Source organism: Mobula hypostoma, chromosome 3 (genome assembly GCF_963921235.1).
Source record: "Mobula hypostoma chromosome 3, sMobHyp1.1, whole genome shotgun sequence".
NCBI lineage: Eukaryota > Metazoa > Chordata > Chondrichthyes > Myliobatiformes > Myliobatidae > Mobula > Mobula hypostoma.
In genome coordinates, this window is record NC_086099.1 from 143,699,118 (window position 1) to 143,721,892 (window position 22,775).

General features: G+C 40.4%; 1 protein-coding gene across 3 annotated transcripts in view; it reads right to left on the reverse strand.

The window, feature by feature from the left end:
* The window catches only part of glcci1a (glucocorticoid induced 1a), a 235,131-nt gene extending 214,633 nt beyond the window's left edge, over positions 1-20,498 (reverse strand). For all 3 annotated transcript variants that reach the window (XM_063043803.1, XM_063043802.1, XM_063043801.1), the window contains exons 1-2: positions 19,846-20,498; positions 12,327-12,478 (exon numbers count right to left, since the gene is read on the reverse strand). In XM_063043803.1, the coding sequence (XP_062899873.1) occupies positions 12,327-12,478; positions 19,846-20,254 (561 nt within the window). In that variant the 5' untranslated portion in view covers positions 20,255-20,498. The remainder of the gene's footprint in view (positions 1-12,326; positions 12,479-19,845) is intronic.
* Positions 20,499-22,775: the final 2,277 nt, after the last annotated feature.

Here is a 22,775-nt window from a genome sequence, read left to right on the forward strand (position 1 = left end):
CGTGCTTTAAAAAGTGTTTTATCAACAAATATTAACTTACGATATTTTTGGTATAAGGCTTAATTTAATTTATGAGTTAAACTAAGAGATTGTTTTTAATATAAATAAAGGCTTAAGCTAAAATGGCAATCAAGTGACTTGTCTATTGCTTGCACATATGCACTGAGTAGCTAGGCTACAATGATTAGCAAGTTCCAAATCTAATACCCAATTTATCTTCCCTTCATTAATCCCAGACAGGATTAAAGATGCAAAAGTACAACCGGCTTCAGTGCCATTGAGCAGAGGAGGGAATTCCTTTCCTGACAGCTAATCCACAAATCATGCTGGAAATGTAAACAGTTAGGCCAGAGCAAATTAGCCCGAAATACCAAGACGGCCAAACTAGTTTGTAGGCATGCATATCAGAAATTCAAGATGAAGAATGCCCTCTCAGGTTAGATCAGCCAAATGCCTGCAAGGATCATAATCGCAGCAGGGCAAAAATTGATGGGGGACAAATTAACACGTCATTTCCTGCTAAATTAAGTTATTACTCATCTTCTACTTGACATGAAATCAAGATCCATTGGACACAGTTTTGATTTCATAATGGCCCATTTTCTTTCTCGGTTGTGCCAAGTACCAAAGCCAGTGAGCGGAAATTAATCAGACCTCAGATTTTAACGATGGAGATTTAATTCCCCCTTGGGAAAACTTAATCCATTATAAATGTACACAACCAATATTTCAATGAATTACCAAAATGGATGACCGATTGACAGCAACTTTTGAAAGTTGTGATCGCTCCAGAGATTAGGAAGATACAACGCCAAAACAGGCCCTTCGGCCCACTGAGCCCATGTCGTGGAGTAAGAGACAGTCAGTAGCTGTCCCACCACTTGATTTCTCCTGTACATTCTGTTTTAAAGAACAGAGCTTGATACAGTAAATATATGAATGATGATTCTCCTAGCTTAGCTGTCTAAAAACAAGAATCACAGTTTCAAACTAAGGGGTCCCATTCCTTATTGAAAGGAAAAGAAGTATTTCCATCAACAAGTCCTGACTCCTTGGAAATGTCTAACTGAGAGGAATGTGGAGGCTTCATCACTCAATATACTCAAGACAAACAGTATTAAATATTTGAATATCAGGGACAACAAAGGAAATGGGGTTTGCACAGGAAAGTAGGACTGAGGTTAAAACAAAACAGAGATTACATTACTAAATGGTTGAGCTTCCACTTTGGCCCTCAGTCTGATGAGAACATCTCCAAATGAACTATCTGCTGTGCTTCATTCCAAACAGTGGCACATTAGAGTAGAGCTGCTGCATCAGACTCCACATCCAGGTCCAGTCCTGAAATCCAGTGGCATGTGGAGGTTGCACATTCCCCTGTGATCACGAGCTGTCTCTGGGTTCTCCAGCTGCAGGCTGATAAGTTAAATGACCACTGTAAATTGCACCCCATGTGCTGGCAAAGGATCTGGGGTAGGCGGCGGGGGGGGGGGGGGGGCAGGTATTGAAAGCAAAATAAAATGGGATGCGTGTAAAAATGGGTGAAAAATAGCCTTTTACACTGCTTTATGTCCCTGCAACTCCAACTTTTCTCAAAGTAATCTCAGTAGATCAGACATTAGTGCTAAATTAGTAGTCATTCATTGAAGAATGTGCTTACTAAGAAATACTGTCAATGCCAGTCAAACGAATTTGTGCAAGCCAAAGCTTTCTGTCTTACCTTTTTGGGCTTGATTTGTACCCATTTCTTGTCCCTATTATGCTAAGCCATTAGCTTTAAAAACAAAAATAAACAGCATCATCCCTACAGAAATTTTTAATGTGTGTTCAAACAAAATTAATACCGATGGCCTGTTACTGGGCTTGGAGAGGAACATCTCTGTTGACATATGGCCTACAAGACCAATGTCTGACCACCTTATCAAATTCCTAACAACCATCTAAGCAAAATTTACCTTACTTTAACCAAAACACATTGATCACATTATGTAACAACACTCTCACTGAGAATATAAGTTATATTGTGACAATGCCCATCTTTCAAAGTCAATTTAATCATGCAGGACTTCCCAGTAAATGCCCTAATAAATTGTTATGGCATACACCATCAGAACACAGAATGGATTCTGACGATACGAAAATATCAGTAGCAACAATACAAGAGGCCCCAACGTCCCTGTGGGCTTTGTGAAAGAGAAAAGTGGGAGATGGCAAGGAAGTCATTAGGAATGCCATTGCACGAGCTATCCAGTTACAGCTGGTACTTATTACCAAGCTTCACACATAAATAAAGCCACTAACATCAAATACAGAATAACACCTTTGTTAAAAAGATAGATAGAAAAACGATGGCATGAAATAGAAACTGACAGAGTTGGAGGAAAAAAACATCTAAATTTTAAACTGATTTTCTAGGGGTGGGTAACAAGAACCCAGTGTGCCCATACAGTGTGCAACAGAGACAAAGGTGACAGACAAAATGAAGAAATGGTTGAGATAGATTACTTACTCATTTGCAAAACTTCCTGAATGAGTGAATAATGAAAAAAGTTGTAACTTTGCACTCAGAATATTGCATTTACGTATTTATAGCATTCTCATTAGAGAGCAAATGCCCTCTTCCATCCCAATCCAACTAGGCTCAAACCATGAAACTGTAACTAATGTGGCAAATTTTCCCTGTTTTGGGATCTGTAAAGATTTTAATGCCATACACTACAAGCACAATGGGTCTTCAGTGGGAAATTGCAGAATGCAAGGATAGAAGCAGAACCATTATGATAAACCTTTCCTTGAGGAAAAACTCTCCACACCCAGGATAATCCTAGTGAACCTTCCCCAATACATCTCATGAAATAATTTATGTCTTAAAAAAGGAAGACTATAATTGTTCCCACACTATAAATGGTCACACTAGTGCTTTGTCCAGTTGCAGTCACTCTTCCCTCCTTTTATACTCTAATCTCCTTGAGAAAAGGCCATTCCATTATACTTCACTCCCACGCGCTGCATGTGTACTAGCTTTCTGTATTTTATGCATAAGAACTTCCAAATCTCTGTGCAATTTTTTCTCCATTTAAATCATACTTTGTTCTTTAGTTCTCCCTTCCAAAATGAACAATTTCACATTTTCCCCACATAACACCCACTTAGCCAACATTTTCCCTTCAATTTGCCTCCCTATTTATTTTTGTGCCATTTGCAAATTTAGCTCCCAAAACATCCACTTTCTTCTAAGTCAGCAGTATACATGTTACTGTTGCAGTCACAGCACTGATCTCTGTGGTACCCCACTGGTCATAGGTTGCTGAGTGAATAAATGACCCCCATAACAATCTTCACTGCTCTCTGCCTGTCAGCCAATCTCTTACTCTGGTCAAAATACCATGTTCTTGTGACTTGAACTTGTTAAGTACAAATGTTGAATCCCTTCTGGGTTAACTTGATATTCCAATTTCATAATCACACATTGGCATTTGTATTTTACATCTTATTATGCTTTTGGTACAAACTTGCCTTGAATAGTTACATAATTGATTTATTTATAAGGATGAATTTTGACAAACATAAGAATGGACATGCTAGAGAAGATCCATACCAATATTTTAATCACTATTATAATGAGCTCTTATCTCACAACTTAACTCTTGGTGCGGCACCATGTCAAATGTCTTCTGGAAGTACAATTCACCTATTATTTCTTCACTATCTTCTCGGATTGAGACTTCACAAAACTCTTAATAAAATTGCCAAATGCATTTTCTCTTCATGTCATAATTTTCCAAATATGTTCTTCTCACTTCCTTAATTAACTAATATTTTTCCAAAAATAAATGTTAAACTATGCACCTATTGTTTATCTGCTTTGTACCTCTGTTTTTGAAGAGGGGTGCCACATGAGTACCTTTCCAACCAACGAGTAGATCACCAGAATCTAAGAATTTTTGGAAGATTTTAAATAATAGTCAATTTCTCAGTTGCAAGCAAGCCCTCACTCACAATATGAGTGAGCCAAAGACAGAAGAATTGCCAGAATGCTCTGCATTCTTTTGTTAGCTTGAAGTTTATACAAAACAGTCTTTGATCTTGAGTTTCAGTTTTTAGATCAGTAGGTAGCTATGCAATTATATACTCTGTTAACTTAAAATAATTGGTTCCAATGTCAATCTGGATTGTTGATCCATCACCAAATACAACTGACCAAACTGCCAGGTACTGCAGTGTGTCATTTGCAACTGGGATTAAGTATATTTATTGGTAATCGGTATACAGCAACAGAAGGGAAACTCCTGAAACATTAAACCTGATCTCAGTTCATTTCTATCTGAAGCTACTTCCCATCCCTGCCACCAATTTTACCAAGGCAAGACTACAAATTGGCTTTGTAAGAGTTTTTACCATTTTAATCATATTTCAACCTGCAAAAAAAGATTTGCCAGGAGTCAGGCATTGCAGCAAATAAAAACAAAAATGAGGTCCAGATCAATGAAGCGGAGAAGCTTTGCTTTTCACAAGCTGATGATCCTTGACTATAATCAGAGATCTCCATAGGAACTCCCCCAGCTCATACCTAACTCCCCAAATTATTTGCAATCTCCTATAATCTCACATCCACTTTCTCCTGACTCTTTCCCCTTCCAATGGGCTATTAGCCTGTTTATCACGCTGAATGTCAGATGGAGAACTGACCAAAAAAGCTTTAAACGCATTCTGTAGTTAATGTTAGTAGGCCATCCAGGACATCCCAACAACCTTAATTAATGCTCTGAAATTTGTATGCGCTTTTCACTGACCAAATAGACATATACCAACATTCAAGAGGTAAAAGGAGTGCCGAAGATGATCCAACAACAGATTCTAGGTCATTCTATACACCCAGTCCTTTGCACAGAGCCCCACAAAACTTCAACCATCTACTTCACAGCAGGATCCGGAGGCTGTGGACTACTGCTGTTCCTAATTTATATGAAGCAATGAGCTCAGGAACCGTATAAAATCCCGAGCATACTTATCCCTGAGCCACATTACCAAAAACAAACTGAATGATGACTTACTTCTGCTGCTTTCTCTTTTAAATCTGCTGTTTGTGGAAGCATGCTGTGCATAAATTAGCTGCCATACTTATTTTATGACAGTGGCTACAGTTTTAAAAGCAGCTCATTGCTGTGGGGTAATCGGGAAGGATAGACCCTGAAAGTCCATATCTAGAGCCTTGGATGTTTCCTACTTCCACAGCTGTAAAGGTTAACCATGTAAAACCATTAATTGATAACTATCACAATTAAGTATTTATTCATCACCAAGGCTATTTTTGAAGAGGAAGAAACTAGACAAGAAATAATGTGCCCTACAGCTACATGCAACATTCTTATTGGAGTCTTCTTTTATAGGTTTCACAAACTCTCCCTTAAGTTAACATGCAAATTCAATAATGAATTCAGAATGCATTTTATTCATCCTTAAAAACAAACTTGGATTTCACAGACAATTAAAAAAGCAAAGCTGCAACATCATATGTTGCGGTTTTAAAATTATGCAGTAAGTGGTTTGACATGCAAAATTGCCAATTAGGAGCAAGTTGTATTTTATACACTGGTGCTCAGTGTTCATTTGATTGGTTCAGATTTTCACTGCATTATAAAAATCAAGAGTGTGGAAGACAGTGAATAGAACGGAAAAAGAAAGCAAATAAAAATGCAAGGAGAAACAAAAATCATAGGAAGATCACAAAATAAGACAGCAAATGAAGATATATGTCACCTTCACTAGGTTTGAAGAGGCTGTAGTAGTCTGTGATAACAGAACCACACTGTTGAGCCTACAACCATAATTATAAAATTTTTAAGCTAAATAAGGAACAGTATCTAGGCGGGAAGATGTGTACATCAGCACAGTTTCTCACTAACACACACAAACTGTTGGAGGAACTCAGCAGGTCCGGCTGATGCTATGAGGAGGTATAAACAGTCGACGTTTCAGTCCTGATGAAGGGCTAAGCCCAAAACACCGACTGTTTATCCCTCTCCAGACCTGCTGAGTTCCTCCAGCATTTGCAGTATCTCGTGTTTATGATTCCTCACTAACAGGGTACTGCACAAATCCAATTTATAGATTTGTACTGTCTGAATAAACCCTTCTTTTAAAGCCTAGTTTCTTTAATTGACATGCTTTAGTGCTGATACCTAAACCCTTCTCAACAAGAACAGGATGTGATAACAGACCCAACTTTAGAAACCAGTGCCAAACAAGGCCGCTTTTTCACCCTAATGCTTTCCCAAATCTTCTTGTGTCAATGCTACCTTGTATCTTTAGCAAATATCGCACACAAATATCCCGGATCATGGAAAATTGTTGAATCCATGACACCTCACTTCCAGAACCAAGGTCACTATAGTAAACTAGCAACACTTGTTTCTGAGTACTCCCTCACTGATTAGAAATGGGGCTTACACTTAACATCCACAAGCCACCCACCCAACCAACCAGTCATGTTACAATGCCAATTAAAGGTCGATAACAAGGTCCTAAAAAATTTGGACCTCTGTTCCCATTATCATGGAAGTCACCCCATAGTGAAGTTAAACATAAATGAAGAAACTCATAATTATCTTCAGTGCAACAGCACGGGATTTGGCCAACTGAGGAAAGGAGAGCTCTAAAATCAACTTTAAAATCATGCAAAACCAAACTTTAGAGGCGCTTCGGCATAAATGGCCCATGAAAGTCCTATTAAAAATCTCAATAGTGGATCAAGACCTCTGCTTCATGCTGGATACTACTGCGCATGCCCAGGGCTCCTAACATGCCACACAGTTGGATAGGCTGGAATAAAAATAGTGTGGTTTGCAGAGTCCATCAATTCCCAGTTTTCACAATAACTTGCATCATGCTGTGCTTAAAAATATGGAGGGACATAATAGTTTCGATGTATCCAACATTTCATGGCACTGGCGCCAATCATGTTTTCTTCAAATCCACCTTGTGAACTGCAAACCTTCCCATATGAATACAATAATATCAACAAAAGTTGTACTCAGCTGCAAAAGTATAAATTACAAGCCTCGGAGGCAGAGATATGAAACTTTCAATTCACCAACCTGCATTAGGTTCAAATCTATTCCTCAGGACGAGAAAGACATTCAGCCACAAATTCATTCTCTTACGTTTGACATGATACAGTAAAATTTAGTAAGTTTAAAAAAATAGTTTCAGGTTAGCACAAAATCAGTCTACAAGTCTGTCTTACAAACTATGGAGAAAAACACTTTACAGTCTAGATCACCACAGTCCAGTTCATCACACCACAATTGATTTTTTTTTAATTAAATGTTAGGTGGGCATTCAGGCAAGGAAAAATTTTCAAGAGCATGGCAAAAGTAATCTAATTTAATATTTTTCATAGGGCAACTTGAAATGCAATTTCTGAAATGCATAATGGAAATTTCCCAAACAGTTTTGACATCAATCAATTAAAAAAAGAAAATTGCTTTTTGTAATAGGATCTTTTAACCAAGGATATATTGGAACAAATTGCTCCTATAATAATCTAGACACTTACAGGTCCTCATCTGCAAGCAAGCAGAATCTGTTTCAAGGAGTTTAGATCTACAATTTGTCAATTTCGGTTGCAATACTACAGAAATCAATTGTCAACATCATAAATACATATTATAGAAGAGGTAATGACTACTTTTATTTGATCCAATTATGGAATCCAAGTACTATTTACAAGCTACTGAAGATATCAACTCATTATAGCGGTCAAAGGCCCCAAAATCCATTCGGGTGGAAAGAACATCTTTTCAACCAGTATCAAAAGGACCACCTCAAATGTTCCTCAAGTTGAAAGGGGCTTCCTAAATTTCAAAGTCCTAAACAATTAAAAGGCACTTTGAGGCTGTTTATCTAAATTATTTAAAAGTCACAAATTGTGGGACAACCAGATCTGGAAGGTGAATGAAAATGATCTACCCACAAAAATAACAGCTGTCCGATAACCGAATTACTCTTGCGCAGGACAAACCAAAATCCTAGTCTAGCCTTGTAGGCAAACCCGTTCCTTAACAAGGGCACAACTGATTCAGGCATAACAGGCTTCCAACATGGACTCTCCAGTGTACTGGGAAAACCAGGAACACAATCTTAAAAACCACCACCACCGTTGGAAGTATAACAATGGTATTGCTTGATATGAATATCTCCAAAGGGCCTCAACTAAATTGAGTTAAGGCTCAAGGCAAAATTCAAATGGATCCTTGTCTGATCTGCAGCTCTTATAGCATGCTGGCAGACTGAGTTATACCTGTAACCCTCCGGTTCTGTTGACTGTGTAAGTCTGGGGAAGACAATCTCTGGCCCCACCAAACGGGTGAGATTGAGGTGCAAAACCTCCTGTTTGTGTGGATGCTCCACAATGTATCACCCTGTTACAAATCGTACCATGAAATATCAGACAGTACACCATATCCAACTAAACAATTTAGCTTTATAATTCTTAATTTGACTAAAGGGTTAGTCAAGTAAAACTAAAAGAAGACGGCCCATTTTAATGGAACAGTCTAATGGGCACAAGTTGGAGCTCATTGCTTCGATTTCCCCAGGGTTCGTCGACTCCCGGCACCACTCCAAGAACACTCCTTTCTGGTGTCGACGACCTCTCTGCTCCGGCATTTTCTCTCTCCATCTTCCACCGAACAAATGACCCAGATCACCTCGGTCTCAAGCACACAACAAGAAAAAACACTCCCTTCATTGGAGGGCGCATATTCCAAAGCCCCCATTATCTCTAGCAATAACCCAAACACTGCTTCTACAGAAAGAGCATTATGTTAGCAGTAAAAGCTTTCCCAGGGTGTTACACTCTCCCGCCCACCAAATTTAGTCATGTCCTCATAACAATAAGATCACTTGCCAACCCTTCATGCAAAGCACAAAGTCCAACCCAGGTGTAAAAGGCAGTGACATAGCTCCCCAAAGCAGCAGGGGCCACACTGTTCCCCCAGTGCTACGTAGGCCAGCCTATCCAGTGGTCTCCTGATTCTTTGCGTCCTCCATACCCCCTCATCTACTTCTTCATGACATGCTGGAAGGTTGCAGGGGCTCCCGATATGCCCTGGAGCATCTTTTCCAACTGGAAGAATCCCAGTGAACATATAAATGCCATCTTCTCTTTGTCAGCCTCACTCATGGGGATCTGGTAATATCCACTCCTCAAGTCCAGCACACTGAACCACTCAGACAGACCAGTGCATCTTCAATCCTTGGGACTGTATACTGGTTGGGGACGATACGTCTGCTCAGAGTCCTATAATCCACAACACATCCATACCTTCCCATTCTTCTTCCTGGCCACTGCTATTGGGGACGCATAGGGGCTTCTGAACTCTTCAACCTACGCAAATGCTGCCGAACGTCTTCCACCTCTGCAGGGACCAGTTGCCACAATCTCTCTCTGAACGGAGTGTCCTCGGTCACCTGGATAGTGGGATGAGTGCTCTTGGAACAACCCACATCAAACTCGTCAGTGGAAAAGACACCTTCCGACTTCAACGTCCTCTTCCAACCCGCAGGTAATGGGGAATCCCCAAAGTTGAATGACTCAGCTGTCAACTTTCCCCCTTTTACAGATAGTTTCTCCCAGCTTGTCTCACAGGAACACTAGACATTACCGTCACCAGGAAAAGATGCGCCGGGGCATCCCCCGCTTGAAGATGACCTCCCTCTTCGTAGTGTTCCTTACAATTGCTGCCATCCTGTTTGCCATTACAACCGAAGAATTCTACAGTTCAGGCCTCACCAGTACCCCAGCAGGAAATCCTGATTCCTCACTGTGGTCTTCCGGTACATCCACCAAGAGGGCCTCACCTTTGGGCATTCCAGGAAATTTGGGACTTTCCATCATTCTCACTACTTCCCCGGGCCATAACACGATGGACTTGGACGGGGTGAACCACGCAGTCCCTCATCTAAGCTCACTATCCAGCCCAATGTGGCCACGCACTTCCTCAAAAGCAGCTCGAAACACCGGGTGAATGGACAATGTCTTCAGAAAGTTCTCTCCAGCTCTCTCCTTGCATGCTCCCATTAGCCTCCTCACAGTAGGACTATTTGTCCCCACAAGAATTGAAACTCCACCCCTCTCACAGGATCCAGACAAACCAGCGCTAATGTATCAAGGGCCTCAGCCACTCCCACATCGGCCTCCGAAAACTCCAGCTTCACTAACAAATAACTATCGTACGGATAATCACCCGCATTAGGACCCCAGATCTCTAGTGCACTGAGTGGCTTCAATGGTAAATGTGTCAAATACTGGTTGTAAAACGAACGGTACAGCAAAGTGACCTGCGACCCTGTGTCGAGTATGGCTCTAGCATAATTACCCTCTATCTGTAGCAATACACTGGAGCATGGCCCCACTAAGCCTTCAGGAATATGTTTTTTCCCTTTATATATTGATATATTGCTGGGAATGAGTTCGCCCCAATTCGCCAGGCCATCCCCTCACTGGGTCTCTTTTAAGCTTTCCCAGCGACTCTCTCTGCTTAGGTACCCGGGGGCTCACTCTCCGAGGGGTTTCCCATTGTTCACACTCCTGCCTGAAGTGTCCCTCTTCACCACAGTTATAACAGACAATACCGGCCGTTCCCCTTCTTGTGTGACACTGGCTGCTAGCAGCACTCTGCACAGTCTGTCCCCTTGGAGGATCCACCTCCCTATCAGCTCCATCATATGGGGATGGGAATCATACCCGCTGATAACAACAGGGACATCTCAGTTCTCAACTCTGCCACAATCTCCTCTACCACTCCCCGGGACAGGCTATCCGTGGTCACTTCATTGCAGGGGACCACTACCGAGGACTGTACCTTGCTGACGGAGGCCTCCCGCGCCTCCAATGCCTTCTCCTCCTCTCGTATTTCTCTGATCAGCTCAACAAAAGAGGGAGGGGGGCACATCTTATGAGACAGTCGGAGACCCCAAGCAATCAGGTTCCGGGACTGGGCGTCTTTCGCTATTTGGTCCATCCTTAACTGATCCACCTCAGCCAACTGAATGGCCTCTCTGCGCCACAAACAATTTAGCTGCTTCCCTAGCCGAAAGATCTAGGCAGAAAGCTTCACCCCATTCTCCTGACACATGTTCTGAAACCCCGTCATGAGCTCCATTGGGCTTCCCGTCGCACAAACACCTTTTCTAGTGTTTGCATGTAGGCCGCAGAAGTGGCAAGGGGGTTCTGTGCCATTACGGCTCTCACTTCGTCAGCAGCCCGCCCGCTCAAACTTTCAACCAATCGCTGTCGTCTTACATCATCAGAGCACTGCCACTCATCTAACAACAGAGAGGTCTGCACCACCCAAGTCTCATACCCCTCTTCCCCCTCAGGGGTGGGCTTTGTTCCTGAGAACAGGCGGAGCCTAATATTGCCAGGACTTTGAACCTGGGCATTTTTCCATTTATTCGCCAGAGAGATAAGAGCAGATACTAGCTTAGAATTCTCCCTCTTCACTGGGGAACGGGGACTGAATAGACATTTCCAAATCGGACCACTCCTTCCCCTCGCTAAGCAGAAACAACAGAACCCTGTCTTTGAAGTCTCCAGCTATGGGAGACTCAACTTGCGATTTGGCCCACTCCCCTACACTCTTCTCCTCCTGGAAAGTATGGACAGTCCATGGACCCCACCTCCCCGGGGCCCCAATAGTACCAGGCAGTTCCACTGCCATTACGTCAGCGCTAGGCTGAACTAAAACAAAGTCTGTGCCCGCTGTTTTATCAAATCTCTGCCCCACAATCATAACACAAACACACACACACGTATATATGTATGAGAGAGAGAGAGAGAGAAAACACGTGCAGATGCACGTACTGCTGCAAAAAGAGGAACACAAAGTATAGTTTTAAAATAACTTACAAAAAAAAAAAATCCCAACAAAATTAGATTTCAACAGACCTCATAAAACAAAAAGCAAAGCTTTTTCCAGAGGGCATAGTAGCAGAATTAGGCCATTCGGCCCCTCAAGTCTGCTCCGCCATTTCTTCATATCTGATTTATTATCCCTCTCTGCAACACAAAACCTCCATCACTCGTATGTCACAACATAGCAAGTCTTATTTCCTTTGGACCTGATGCTTTCCCACAGCAGCCTGCATTTACTGACTGAGAACAAGTAGCTCTGCAAGAACAGACACTTAAAAAAAAAAGCACCAATTAATGATGGAATCTGTATTTCAAAAGGACAACAAATGATGGTCAAAGAACAGACCAATAATATAAAATGATAACAAATGCTTACAATAAAAACTGAAATCAATTTTCACTTTACCTGTGTAGATTTATCTTTCATGGATGAAGCATAATGCATATGGGGATCACGTGGCCACTGTCCTGTGAGATATGGTCCTGTTATAGTGTCTAGGGATGAGGTGCGTCGAATGGTACTTGAGGTTCTCATCTGTTGTGATTTGGACCTTTCAACTGTGAAAAATGAAAGGAGACTGGATGTTATATAGTTCTTATCATTATCAAAACAATCCCTTACAAAAAAGGAATAAAAGTGCAAAACTGCACACAAACCCTTCTTTAAAAATGAATGTCCAAAGAAATTTCACAACATAAAATGCATTCATCAATATCCAGTTACTCTACAAGACTGGATCACAGAGTGCGCACCCTCAGTTTAAATAGCCTCTGGTAGATTCTTCTCCAAGGATGCAGAAACTGTTTTAAGTTAAGATGAAACAAGATAAACCGCAGAGAATCCCTAGTCACCATTCTGAACTTCAATATGCATTCTCTGATAAACTTCCAAATTAATTGTCCAGAATAACCACAACCTCTATCTTTGTTCAACAGCAGCTTCCACAGAATCTTATTTTTTGGTCATTCCATGACAGGCTACACATGATACTCTTTTACAGAAGAGAATGTGCCCTGTGGGCTTTCATTAAATTCTGGGGTCTGCAGTCCATGCCAACCTACTAGAGTACTTAGAATTTGAACGTTATTCAAATTATTGGCACTCAAGGGGTTAGAAGGTGAAACCCCCTGAAGTAGATTTCTGCTAGGTTGCAGAAGAGGACAAGTGTCTAGACTGTAATAGGAACAACTTGCTCCAATAGCAACTTGGTTGAAAGATCCTACTTCCAGAGAACAATTTTCTTTTTTAAAAAAATTATTCACTTTGAAACTGTGATACATCATCATTCAGCAATTGAAAATGGACTTTCTTGCAATTATATTTTGCAACATGGATCTCTTCAAAAATAACTTACAGTATGTATTGGCATTTTGAATAGGCAGTGCAAATGGTACAACATAACAACTGTTTAGTCAAATAAAACAGCTTCTGATAAAGGGTTTTAGTTTCCAAGCTTTCTACACAAGATTACGTCTCCAATATACTACAGGAAAGAAGTGCTCGGGCAGGTTGACATGAATTAATGAGGCTGTGCTTTCCATTCAATGGAGAATGACGGGCACAAACTTTCAAAGGAGCCCCCAGTAGCTTTTTTAATTAGTTCATGTGGCTATTGCTGTATGGATCATTCAATGTGCCTATACAGCAATAACTAGTGTGTTAACCTCTACTAATAGAAATGCACCACAACTCTTCCTTCCAATGAGCTGTGCAAAAACTACTATAATAATCTGGGCAAATCACCGACCATAAAGTCACAAAAACTTTTCACAGGGAAAACTTAAATCAATAATACCCAACATAATGGAGATGCTACAAAAAAAATAGGAGCTTAATCATTTTAACCAAGGAAGAGTGACTGATAACAGCAAACAGAGAACTCTCATCATTCAGTTTGTCCCCCTGCCCCCAACAACCATTATTCAGATGTTAATGGGCATAATCTTTAAGGATTACACTGTTAGCGTCCAGGGTAGATAAATACAGTATTGACATTGCTTCCATCATGTTAGTTCTAGTGACGCCGCCAGCAGCAGGCCTCACACGACAGGGCAGCACATTTACACATGGCTGGAGATCATTTCACAAAGAAAAACAAAGCAGCAAAACCCATGTGGTGCACTGAGCTCCACTGTGCTTTGCCATGGAACAGGCTTCTAATAGGGAATAAGGATCAAACAACTGGGCAGCACATTCAGACAAAGCCTGAGATCATTTCAGGAGTATTAAAAAAAAAGACATTGATGCCGTACTGCTATATTCCTATGTGGGGAGTGAAATGGGCCCACATTTACAGGTTTCCGTGTGATGTATTTCTGCTCTGTCTACCAGAATCTCAGTAATGTGGAAATTAGATGGAGAGGAGGAATAAAAGAAAGAAAATACTTTCAAAATTAAAACATTCCTCCAAGCAATACTTGTACCTCTACTTAATAGCCAAAAAAAAACAGCAGTGAAATAAATTTGGCTTCAATTCACCCTTTTGAAAAATAACACAAACTCGAATAGACAATATTTTTCTCCAAAACCAGAAAATGATTTCCTCACTCATCAATAACACACAATAGTGACAGGTATGCAGCACTCTTATATACGAAAATCAAAGGATGCTTTAGTCCCATCCGTTTGTGAGCCCACGTAAACAAGAGAAATATAGGTATTATCATCCCTCAAGAAAGTAATTTGATATTTCTTCCACAGATCAAACAGTCAAAAACATCCCCATACCAGTTCTTAGTTTGAACATCAGTCAAGCCTAGAATTAGAAAGTGTCAATAGTCTAAACTCAGCAATAAAATTTACAGAGGTTATTCTAAAATGGAAATACAATTAATCATTAACACTTTACTTCAACAAAATCAGTTGCCAAGGTACTCTGTGTTTAAGTGCCTATATCACACTGTAATATCTACACAAAAATGTTAGCAGAAATGACATGTTGTGAGAAGTGCCACTTTGCAGTCTATAATGCAAAAAAAAAGTTTAAATTAATTTTCTCATTATTTATCAATGAACAATATGAAATCCCGATGACTCAAAAACGAAAGTGATTGTGTAGCTGATTTCCAACCAACTTAGTAAAGGAAAATGAAAATCAGGAAAAAGCAGAGAATTTTGAAACATTAAAGCCTTCAACCTGAAATGCTGCAACTCTGATTCGTTTTTGAGTGTTTCAGCATTTTTTAGGTTTTATTAATGATCCAAAATGCTCAGTTGAAGCCTAACTTAATTTTCAGAGCTCAAATGGACAGCTGCATTAAATAGAACATCAAATGCAAGGAATTATTTCATCTTGGTTACTAATGGAAAAGAAAAATAACTAAAAAACAAATCCAACTTTCCAACCTAAAGTGGACCTCCTAACTGTGAAGGAGAAGAATACCCAAAATACAACCTAGACTCCATATATTGTACCCTCAGATCTCATAAATGTTTAATTTAAATAGCTCTCCCTGGGATATTATTAATTGTGAACATCTTTAAGCAATAATCAAAACTTCTTTCCTAGAGCAATGAATTATTAGGTCATTCAGATTTTAGTTTTAATTGGCACATCCACCAAAAATTTCTTAAGAGTAGTGAGAATATGAAGCCTATTAATTTCTCTACACTACCCATAGAATGAATGTGCAGCATGAAATCAAACAGAGTAAGAGAAGATTTTTTAAAGCTGACTGAAATGCAGAAAATAATTTGTTAGGCACTATGTGCCTAGACATCTGCAGCACTGCCAGACACCACACTGAAGAAGATGGAAGATATAACTAGCTGACAATGATATGCAGCTATTGTATTCAACACTAGCCTACATTTTAAAAATTGCACATAAAATAACCAATGAAACAGGTCTGGCTGGGTTATCCCATGCATCTTATCTCAAAATCTGCAAGATCAAGGTACAGTGCAATGTGGTAGAACAGCAAGTATTTTCAACTGCAAGATGTTTAATCTGCTTACTTAGGTAATCTACAATTCTCAGTATTGTATATGAAATCTAACACTTTTCAAAGAAATGAGTTTAAATGGACAGTTTGCTGTTAAACATATTTTAAAATGAACAATTATAAATGAGAAACTCAAGAGGCTAGTGTAAACAGATGATGAATGAATGAAGGATCTTGACAAACAGATGAGAATGCAGGTACACATGCACATGAACAGATGCTAACTATTTTGCCAAGTCAGTTCTACCATGCAATTAGTCAATGGAAATTCATGCTTGCCCACTTTTGATCTGCATCACAACAAATTCATACCCAACAACACGCACAACACGCTGGAGGAACTCAGCAGGTTGGGAAGCAACTGTGGGAAATGAACAGTCAACGTTTCGGGCTGAGACCCTTCATCAGAAACGCTGACAAAGGGTCTCAGCCCGAAACGCTGACTGTTCGTTTCCACAGATGCTGTCCGACCTGCTGAGTTCCTCCAGCGTGTTGTGCGAGTTGCTTTGACCCCAGCATTTGCAGAGTACTTTGTGTTCATACCCAACAAAATAATTCTGATCACAGTCTTGAAAATGTCAGCAGATCCAACATTCACAAATACAGACTACTCATGATGAACTGGAATGGTAGAAAAGCCTAGATGAATTGAAAGGTCAATTCCTTTTGCCACATTCCTTAGCTCCAGATCTTTCATTTAATATGCACTTACACCCCTAGGTGTCTCTATTCATCCACATCCTTTATCTTTCCATTTAGTATTTTCTCCAATTCCCTGTTTAAGGCCTAGCAATCTCTTGAGGCTTTTTCTACCCAGAGAAGATCAAAGAGAAAGATTGGTGAAGTTTGCTTTAACGAACAGTTTTGGAGCTTAGTATGTTTTGTGTTACATGCAACAGAGATAACTGCATAAGAGAAAATTTAAGAAATATCTGAAACACCACAAGACTCACTCAGAACAGATATTAGCCTGGATTGCACCAAATGACAGTTGGCAGAGATGGTTTAAGCCCAATGGTCTATTGCAATATTGTAAACTTTGACGGCACTATAGACAATACAAACAAATTTCAATGAGAGTATTTAATGGTTACAAAGAAGGAATTATTTCCACAATGGTGTTCAGGGTGACACAATAGGAAAAAAACTATAAATACAATAACCAGAATGGAAAAAATATTCATTTTACCCTACAAAATAATTACTAGAAATAGCTGACAAGACTGGATCTCCATTCTACTAACATTAAGAGCTTTTGATATTTCAAAATAGTAACAGCTGAATTCTGCCAAAAACTTAATGCCCTAAAGTATGGATTTGATGGTAAAATTTTAATCCAAAGTTGGCTTTAATTGTTAACATAAATATTTTAAAGCAAACATTTGAATTCTAAAGTGGTTATTTTAACCAGTCTTAACTACAAAATTGCAGACTCAAATCCTATACCAGACAAAGAATCTCAAAGATCTATGGGATGAAATAACATCTAGAATTACACCTCCTCCTCCTCCCAGAAACGGTACTTCCTCTAACAGCTCCACTCAATGTTCTTACAAAAAAATACTTCTGGATCATTGATATCCACCTCCCCCAAAGCACAATTTTCAATCCAAATCTGATTTAAAATTTAATCACCCAAATTTGTTTACCATTTAGCATTAGATTTTTAATCTTCAATCACATATACTGGATTCATTGGTAAACACTACTATGGCTGACTATCATCCGGACCATTTAGTTTAGCAAAGTTATTTACAACTGTTGAAATGCTTTCTGAAATAAAATAGTCTTACAATTGACAGTCTGGAGGTCACACACAAGGAGACCCATCTTGTATATATATATATATATAGATCAAGGTCACTATCATTACACATGACAAATAACGTACAGAAAGGCTGATGCAACAGTGAATCAATATGTTTGTTTGATTGGGGAGGGAGAGTTATGGAATTATTGCGTACTCACTTTGCACATTAGAGAAAAGCATCGAGAGATCTGGACCAACTAACTTAATGCCCGATCCGTGGAAACCAGGTCAGACAGCAAACATTTTGTAAACAACAAATGCGAACAACTCACCGATTTTGTACGTTAAATCTCCTGATCTGATGATCGGTGGAGGGGAAGGAAAATGCGCCCGCCGACCGTGATCTTATTTTTCGGGTACGCAAGCGAAATCAATTTCATATTTTAATTAAAATGCAATGATTAATATTTTTCCTGAATAAATTCTGCAAGTACTTGCATTTCGTACAACTTGGATGTTCTATGCCTTAGCAGAATCCCTGTATTGCCCTTTGCTACGGCCCCTGAATGAATTAAAATACCACAATCCCTTCGTCCATGTGTTACTGTCTGAATGCCAAGTGCATTCGGCAGCTCTGCATAAAGCAACCCATTCTCCGGCAGTGAATGTCATTATCGTTCTTTAAAAAAATACTCTCCCCCACCTTAACTGAATAGATTGGGAAAGCCTTAAATTATTAAATTCGTATTCGGAATTGCTTCTTAAATCACGTAGGATTAAAACCACAGTTTTAATTTCATTCACGTTTTTCTTCGCCAACTCCCCCACCCCTCCAAGTTTCTGAATGTGATCCTGTACAAGTGGGTAACATACATAACGAAAACCCTTGGTAATTGTGCATTGGTGCCATTAGCGCAGTTATCTCGTAAACGACAAACGCCAGGGGGAAAAAGGTGACATTTTAATCTGGCGGTCAAAGTAAATACACAATAGGATGAAATCTGATCTCGATCAAGTTTTGCAGGATGGGTTGCGCACGTAACAATTTGATACAGAAAAAAACGTTCCGATGACTTGTTTTTTTTTCTATACACTATCCTATCTCAAGTTCAAAATATAAAACGCTGGATTTCAGCCATGAATTTATATTTATAACAATTCTGCCAATTACAACATCATATATGCTCTATTGACGATGTACATCTCACATTCATAATTGCCTGATTGTCTTCTTATTTTATGTAAATTATTCCTTATTTAACCTGATTAATTATCGTCTAATCATGTTTCTATGTGGAGGAAAGCTTTCTTTAGAGTGATCAAGGAATACTGGGCAACGCTAGCCTTTATAGAAATAGTGCATACACTTCATTGCAAAAAGAGGATAAATGAGGCAGCCTCTCATTTTGGTCCCTCCTCAGTGATGCAATGACCCTCAATTTGACTTCTGCTTCATAATAGCATTTCTCAACTTTAGAGACCGAAAGCGGAATCTGAAATCCGGATTTCACAACAGAATATTTGAAGAAATATTAAAGTGCTACAAATTGCCATTCGGATTATTGCATCGCGACATCCTTAACAATGTTGTGGATGGTATTTTACTAACTTAACTGAAATATGCTTCCTACGTCTTATTTTAAACAATGCAGACAACCAAAAGCTTACTTCGTATCTTGTTCGCGAGTTTAACAAAAAAAAATTGTAAATGTCCTTTGCCGCCATTCCAATTTGTCTTCTTTCAGGCATTGATAATCTGGGAAATCTGACACAATAGGTTAAATTCTGAAGGGGAAAAATAACATCCTTCAGGGCATATGCCCTTGTTTATAAAAGCAGACACAGAACCTCACAAAATGTTGTTTTAAGTCAGTTTCTGCATCGACATAAACATCGCAAAACCCTGCAGCTATCTTTCTGTACTCTCCTCACGAAGAAATTACACATAATTGCAATTTATTACGTTTTGAGACAGTACCGGGTCCAGTAGTTGGAACGTTCTTGTGCAGCATTGGAATCGGTACACGAGAAGATTTATTTGTCTACTTTTACTGAACAGTTAGAAAACCATTCCTATTACCCGTTTTAATCTCCACATAGTTGTACTAAAATACACTTAAAAGCTCAAAATCAATATCTGTAAACAAATTTGAAGGGGGGGGAGCTTACAAATAATGGTATTGCTTTGATCCTTTAATTTAACAGTGTTTTTTCTGGCTTTCCTCTGTACCTTTATAAACAGGAGAGCCGGGGCTCCTCTCAGGTGAGCTCCTGCTGTCAGGAGACCTTCTGTGCCTCATGCGGCCGTCGGCGGCGGCGACGACGACAGCTGCAGTCGGAGCCCAGAGCGAGGACGTGGGTGACGAGGTCGGGGAAAGTTTCTGTCCATTGGGGGTGGTGGATGTGGCCGCTGTTGAGGTCGAGATGGTTGCAGTGGTTGTTGATGCTGACGCCGCCGCCGGTGAGCAGCCACTGCCGCCGCCGCCGCCACCGTTGCTGCATGAGGAGGAAGAGCGGGTCGGGCTGTTATTGCCTTGTCTCAGCTGGAAGGGCACGGTGGCCCTTATGGGTTGCAGGCGGTTCGAAGTAGGCGATCCATTGCGCCGCACTCTTTGAGACGCTGGTTGTGTGGACGACATGGCGAGATCCTTTAATACAGGATTGTTTAAAAAATATACAAAATGTTGTTTTTCTAAAAATAATGCCGACTGTCTTCACTCCGCTTACGCTGGGTGCTCGGGAATATTTTTGTTACTGTCCCAAATGGTGTTATTTTAGGGAAAAATGACCCCTTTTTGGCCTGAATCGGTCCCGTTCCAGGTTGCTGCTTGTTAAAGTGACTCCAGTTAATCCACTTCTCACTCATTCGCGTTGCTCTCCTCAACCAAGCTCCAAAGAAACGACAACCAGAAGCAGCCCCGGACCGATTATTGACAGCTTCTGCACCAATCAGAACCCCAGCTGTGGCACGGGATCGCAGCAGAGCGGGGCTAGGGATGATTGACGTAGATTCCCTCCTATCGTAGCAAGGAAAGGATGGGCCGCTCCACCTGATTAGCCACTTTGCTCGTCGTCTCACCCATTTCCTGCAATAATTGTCAGCATCATTCTCCAGCCAAAAGGCTGGAGCACTACAATCCTCCCCCTGCTATTTGCTATTCGCTCAGCCTTAGTTTGATTGACAGCTCCTTCACTCAATCACCTGTCCGATTCCTGAAGAGAGTTCGCTGCGTTGGTAGTGATCGAGCTGTGACACGCTTGTGATTGGCAGCTACACGCAACCTATCTTCACAGTGCGAGGTTAGTTTGCTGCTGGGACTCTTCTTACTCATTGGTTGTACTTCAGCTGATAACAGGATATTTACTTTTTTTTTGCATTATAACAATATTGAAATAGTTAACTTTTAAGCGAGAAGACTCATTCACCCCCCCCGCTTCCTGGAATGTATTAAAATTGTTTGGCTCCGTGGACTTAGCATTCGAGCTTAAACCAATCCCTTACCTTTGTGCATAAATCTCGCCAAACCCAGCTGTGGAATTGTGCATTATTGTTCCACTTGACTTTTATTTGTTTTGGATATCGCGATACTCTTTCAAATTACAAAACTGAAACCCCAACATATGTTGGCCAGGCTTTTATGAAAATGGCGGGGCGCACAATTGAAAGCTTCTCCTGTCGCTCGGCTTGTTCGAATTTAGCTCTTCAGCAGCCCGTTTAAAATATAACATTAAATTACCAACTCGTGTGCAAAATCTAGTTTAATACAGTGGGTGAGATCGAGCAAGAATAAACTACAATAGAAATGATCATTCGCATTACTCCCAAGCATGACCGTCAGTTTAATGCTATTGACCCCATAATTTGGATTCCTTTTCCATTGCAGAGTAGAACCCAATTTCGATGGAATTGATAATGTCAAAGGGCAAATTGGCCAGCCTGCAGTGGAGGAGTATTAAAGGCAGTCATCTATTGATTTCTTAATGTTAGAAGAATCGTGGGATATTGGGGAAAGTAAAGGAAATGATGTTGAGGTAGAAGATCAGCCATGATCTTATTAAATGGTGGCTGAGGCACGAAGAGCTGCATGGTTTACTGCCCCTATTTCCCATATGACATTTTTTTTGTTGATGGCCCACTCCTAAGGGCACATCCCTCTAGGAGGAATCTGACAATTGCCAATTTTCCAGCCCTTTTAAATCGTATGTGCACCATAATTATGTTTTCATTATGCAAATCGTGATTTCTACTATCCCTGCATTTTTTAAAATTGGCAAATACAACTTGCAACCTAGCTTGGAAGCATACTCCAACATCCCTTCCACTCCTGCTTAATGATGACAAAACCTATGTCCCACCACTCTCAATTACATCACGATTTTACCTCCAAGAGACTCTTGTCCTGCATGCTCCCTGTAATTCCTAAGGATTTAATTTCAGATCTTTAAACATGTAAGCAGCACTTCGAGCGTCAGGCTGTACCAAATTCTGTAGCAGTAAGGCCTCAGAAGGAACATTTGCTCGTTGCCAATTTGAACAAAGGTGTTATGCAGCTGTCAAAGAAATGTTAGATGTTAGACCTGGTAACTGCTAGTATGGAGTGAATGGTTACAGCTCACTGAAGATTGTAGGGAATAGGTTAAAGGTAAGAGAGATTTAATATTAACCTAAGGGACAAATTTTTCACCAGAGAATAATCAGTCTATGGAACGAACTGCCAGATAAGAGAAGTAGACACAGGAGCGGAATTGGGCCACTGGGCCCGTTGTGTCTGCTCTGCTCTTTCATCATGGCTAATCCATTTCTCTTTTAACCCTATTCTCCTGCCTTCTCCTCATAACCGTTCACGCCCTGACCTGTGCCTTAAATACACCCAATGATCTGGCCTCCACAGCCACCTGTGGCAACAATTCCACAGATTCACCACCCTCTAGATTAGTAAATTTCTCCTCCTCTCTGTTCTAGATGGACTTCCCTCTATTCTGAGGCTATGCCCTCCGGTCATAGACTTGCCCCACCATAGGAAATATCCTCTCCACATCTAGTCTATCTAGGCGTTTCAATGTTTGATAGGTTTTGATGACATTTCCACACCACCCCTTTCTTCTAAATTCCAGCAATTACAGGCCCAGAGCCATCAATCGCTTCTCGTATGATAAGCC